This window comes from Musca autumnalis, unplaced genomic scaffold, assembly GCF_047663935.1.
Source record: "Musca autumnalis isolate F117 unplaced genomic scaffold, ASM4766393v1 scaffold_5, whole genome shotgun sequence".
Classification (NCBI taxonomy): Eukaryota; Metazoa; Arthropoda; class Insecta; order Diptera; family Muscidae; genus Musca; species Musca autumnalis.
Window position 1 is genome coordinate 84,784,031 of NW_027412088.1, and position 5,563 is coordinate 84,789,593.

The 5,563-nt window shown below is 34.4% G+C and overlaps 1 protein-coding gene across 1 annotated transcript; it reads right to left on the minus strand.

Annotated features, from left to right (window-relative positions):
• Positions 1-253: 253 nt before the first annotated feature.
• On the minus strand, positions 254-4,477 carry Pi3K59F (phosphatidylinositol 3-kinase 59F). Its single transcript, XM_073988665.1, has 7 exons — positions 4,250-4,477; positions 3,573-4,194; positions 3,323-3,418; positions 2,597-2,682; positions 1,341-2,522; positions 916-1,277; positions 254-841 (listed from the first exon to the last, which is right to left on the minus strand). Exons 1-7 carry the CDS (start codon positions 4,318-4,320, stop codon positions 396-398), a joined length of 2,865 nt encoding a protein of 954 aa, XP_073844766.1. The 5' UTR covers positions 4,321-4,477; the 3' UTR covers positions 254-395.
• Between the last annotated feature and the right edge of the window lie 1,086 nt (positions 4,478-5,563).

The window sequence follows — 5,563 nt, forward strand, 5'->3', positions numbered from 1 at the left end:
TACAATTTTCTGAAGTTTGTGTTGAAGTTTTCAAAAACGTTATTTCCACGCAGCTGAACGGTTTGCAATGAAACAACCGTAATATAGAATGCATGACACGAATTCATCTCGGCAAAGTAAGCAATCTACTTTAAACTGAAAATTTTAAACTTGGGTTTCTTTGGTGCCCATCCAGATAGTCGTGTTATGTTGCCAGAAGCTGCCAAAAAATAATTTCTCTTTTATTGTCGCTGTAAAGAAAATTACATTCCTATACTTTTATATAAGTAATAGTATATTTGTTATTGTATTCATAAATTCATATATGTATAAGTGTATAATCGCAATTTAACAAAATTAACAACTAAAGCTTAAGAGAGAGAGAATGATGGATAAACTTTAATTAAAATGACATTTTACTTTCGCCAATATTGCGCTAATTTGTGTATTTGTTCAACCAAAGCTGGCATAACTGCTGTAATAGATATATCCAACAGGCCCTGTAAATGCTGGACCGCTTCTTCATCGGTTAAACCCAATTGTAAATTATCTTCGACTTTTTTAACTGCCTTATCAGGTTCCAATGCAATATCCGGCACAGAAGCATCTACCATCAGTGAGAATAAATTCAGCACAACATTTGCATGTCGACGCAAATGTAAATAGGCAGTATAACATTGCTTGCGGAATTCATGATGATGTTCCGAAGTAACTCCACCCATAGCTTCAACCATTTCTTTACTTAATTTCATGGGTGGCGGCATCGGTTTGGGATCTCTACCGAGAATATAGCCAAAGTCGATGTGAAATAGTTTGCCGTTTGTGGTTAATAACAAATTATCCAAATGTCGATCACCCACACCTGAAGAATGGTGGACATTATGTAACTCATTAATTTAAAGCCCTCCTTAGTTTGAATCTCTTAACAATACTTACCCAATAAATAGGTGATGACACAATAACCAGCACAACTTTTTATATAAGTATCCATGGTTTCCGGCAAAATGCCATAGGGTGCAGTATCACAGGGATTGTGTTTTCTAAAGAAATTCAATATACTGCCTTCTCGTGCCAATACATCTGCCACGGTATATGAATCTATGTACTGAAGAAAACCATGTTTGGAGCTTGTAGCCAATACCTTGTAGGGAGTTAATTTGAGATCAAGATTCTCACGTCTTAATAACTTGTCCATCAGTGTAATCATTTGTAAAATCAATTGATCTTGTCGCAAGTCATCGCCATGTTTAAAAATTGCCACATATTCATGCTGGGCAATGGATGTAACAAATGTCAATCTGACAAAGTGATAAAGACATAATGAAATAAACAAATGGAAAATGTGGTGGTATAAAACTTACTTTGCCGGCATCAATGCACTCTTAAACAGTGATGTCTTGGAGGGTAAAATCTTCGTAATATAAATCTCAGGATCCAAAGGAAATGGTATTTGTTCGAAATTCGTAAAATTGATTTTAAATGTATCGGTTTCGGATAGTAGTTTCTGAAATTTCTCGGTCTTCTTGTTGCGATTTCCTGGCTCCTTGGCAACAATTTTTACCAAACGAACCAATTCGTCTATGAAACGCTGTTGTTTTCTCAAATTATAGAATATACCACGCAAATAGAAATTACCATTTTCCAAAACTTTGAGGAACATCTTCAGTACCATATCATACATTTCGTGGACACTTTCATCTTGTTTTCTTATCGATTCACAATCTTCCACTTCTATGGAAAGATACCAATATAAATAATTGGCCAAAGTGGGATTTCTACTGGCCCTTTGAATGAGGAATGTTGCTAAATTAGTTGCTGTGTTGGTCATTGTGGAATACTGGACATTTGTATTGTTATCACTCATCAATGTATTGGATACGTCGGATGGTAAAGAACCTATTGAAGTTTCATTATCATCAGCCAATGACGAATTTACAGATATTGCCATGGGCATGGTTGTGGAACGTTCAATTTGCACAGCAGTTGCACGTTGCGCGCCACTGCGTTGTGTTGCCGTCAAAACCGATGAGGTACTACCCATTGTACCACCAACACTGCCACTACCACCACCTCCAATACTCAATTCCGAGCACAAGGAACTTTGATCGAACAGCGTGGAATTGTCATCCAATGAACGCACTATATCACGATCAGGAAATAGCCGTTTGTGCGATTCTATAATATCGGAAAAATTCTCATATTTCAGTGCCTGCACCAATTGCAACAAATACAGCAAAAGATCTTCATCTGGAGCTTGGGCCAAACGACTTATAGCATATTTGCGAACATGTGGATGTTTAAAACTTGGGCTTAGCAATTCCAAGGCATCTTCCACGTCCATCGGAGCCCATTTATTGAGAAGTATTAAGGCCTGCTCAACTTCACCGGGTGTTTCCCAATTGATACATTTTAAGAATTTTGTCAATGCCTTTTTGTGTGAACTCAAATAGAAACGGAATTTCCATAGTAAATCTTGTTCTTCGCTATTCAAGACACATGTGGGAGGATAACGATAGACAATGGTATGTAATTGATCACGAATGCTGAAATGAAATTGGATTCCAAATAAAAGAAGTAATATATTGGAAAAAAGAGACAACATCATTGCAACTCATACCTTGCTGTAGGTTTGGCATCCCGATCGGATATTCGGGATCTTACAGAACGAGCCAATCGATGATGTTTTCTTTCGACAAGATTTTCCTAAAAGTAAAGATAAATAGTAAAGCTATTCCGACTAAAGAATATATGGCAATAGTAGCCGCTGTCGCACAGTGTATGTGTCTTAATACAGCTTTTTGCTGTGTCATGTCATCATAAAATTATAGGTATTTAAAAATATAAATGTTCGTACCACACATGTTTTAAATTTTTTGTTAAATCGCCACTTTTGAAAGAATTTCATTTTTAATTTTAATAAAATCATAATTTTTTTGAAATAATCGATGCATTTTGAATAAGTTATTTTTTCTATTTAAAATTGACAATTCCTTTGTTCGCGTTATTTTAGTCCAGTTCGTTAGTCGAATGCGTTAGTTTACGTTGTAAAAACAAAACAGAAATGAAATATTTCAAAAATTGAAATCGATTTAGGTATTTTTATTCTTTTTTGTATGCTTAGCCTTTACAATGTTGCAGACGACATTGAAGACGACGACCAAACAAAGTCAATGTTAAGACTAAAGGTATTTCGTTAAATAAGGTCAGTAAGGGGCCTTCCTTTTGTTCTATTTTTGCAAATAGAACTATGTGTGGCACGATGAGAGCAAGCAATACAATAGTTAAAAATATAAAGAAAAGTAGCCAAATATTTACAATTAATATATGTATGTATATATCTTACCTGTAAAATTTCCGAATCTGGAACAGTTACTAACTTTGGTTTATTAAGGAATTTATAATTTTTATCACCTTCAGGTTCGAAATAAACAATTGAATACTAAAAAGGATAAACAATATTTTAAAGAAAACGTTAACAAGAGCAATGATTTAAGAATCTGCGAAAAAAATATTTTTAAACTGTCCTACTTACAACCAAATTATTATTATTTTTTTTTTCTTAAATACTAACGAATAGATAATTTCAATCTTACCGTATAACAGTCATCAACAACCACTGTAGGAAATTCAATCATTAAATACATATAATCGGACATTCTCTTTTCACGTTCATTTATTAGCTCTATTTCTCGGAATGTTAAACGATCCAACCAATCGACTTTTTGCACCTGGCCATTGCGATGTTTCTTCGCCAATTTACCCAAACGTTGCATTTGAGATTTAGACGAGTCTTTCCCCTTGCCCGGTGTTTTCGATGGATTACTGCCATCACCTTCAACACCCAACCAAACGCGTAAGTCATACATTCCCTGACGAAACATACCATTTTTACCAAACAATGATATAGATGTACCACCGATTACAGACGTTTGTCCAGCACCAGCACAATCGAGTATGGTTAATACCAGCATTGCAGAACGTGGTAAATCGGAAAATTGCAATGGCAATGTAACCCATTCGTTCCAACTCCAGCGTTTTGTAAACGCCTTGTAGGAAGTGGTGACTGGTAGACAATAGGGTCGACCTTGATTGAATATCTGAAGACGAACCTGAAACGATGGACATTCTTCGGAATATAGACCAGAAAATCGTAATATAGGATCTTCGATAAGTTTTTCATAATCTGGTTGACGCTTTTTTCCCTCTAGTGTTCCTCTGAAAATGAAAAAAAACATTTTCAAATTGTATTTTTGTATGGTTGGCTACATACATTTTAATTTGCACCAATTCATTTAGCGATGAACTATAAATATAGCGAAAATAATCATTTGGCTGATCCATCGCTATATTAGGGGATCAAAAAATTAAAACTGATTTAATCTTTCCTGATGAAAAAATATGAAAATTTAATTTCTATATACACCCCCGAAAAAAACTTATTTTTCACAAACAAAAACAAAATCAGCTGTTTCTTCTACTTCAAACATATGTTTTCAGTAGAGTTGGGTAGTTGAGGAGCGAACTAGTTCACAGTAATGGGGTTTCTACACGGTATGTTTTTTACATATTCATGCATAGCAACTGTCACTTTTTTTCGCCCATATGTGATTCCTTCTGCACGGCAAAATTTTATTTTTCATTCGTTTTCTGTTGTTTTCTTTATTTATTCCGCGTACAAACAAAACAGCTGTTTACCTTTGGTTGTACAGACGAGAATAGAGCGCGTTCTATTCGAAAAATATACATATGTATGCACATAACACTTTCATGCATTGAAATTTCTGTATGGTTCACACCATGTGTACAAAATTCAGGTTTGTAAAAAGTGACAGTTGGTATGCACAAATATGTAAAAAACATACCGTGTAGAACAGCTTTAACTATTAGTCCCGATCATCATGGTACAATAATACAGGTAGCATTATCATGCCAGCTGATGGTAACATAATGTGTCAACTGCATTGAATTGATGTCAAATTTTGACACCTTATGTTACTAAAGGGCTGTTTACACCATCTATCAATGTCATATGAGCTGTCATTTCTTTTACCCATTCGACATTCTCTATGTTTGTCAAAATTGACGTCATCCATACAACTTTCAATTTGTGCGTTCATACCTACAAGTGTTATTTTCGTATGACATAACCTATAAATATAAAAACAGCTGTTTTTGTCATTGTTTATATTTATTGTGGAGTTACAAATTTGAGCAAATTTTTAATTTTGGTTGAAGGAAAATGAATATCTAGCATGTTTGTTGTGGTAGAATAGGTTTTTGGGGTTATAGAGGCATTCATGTTTTGCCACAAAGCAATAATTTCCAACACTGCTGCTTTCGACCAATCGATCTGAAAATAACATTATAAACACCCTTTATTTACTTTTCTAAATTCTTAAATATACATACAAAACTTTCCATTTTCTTTTTTAAAAGATTTTGTTTTTCATTTTTTTTTTTTTTTTGAGAATGCCAGAAAACAGCTGATAAATTTATGTTTACATACGAGAATGCCGTATCATATGAGTTGCCAAATCATTTTGATAGATGAAAATTTTCATAGTGGTCACACTATGTGTACAAC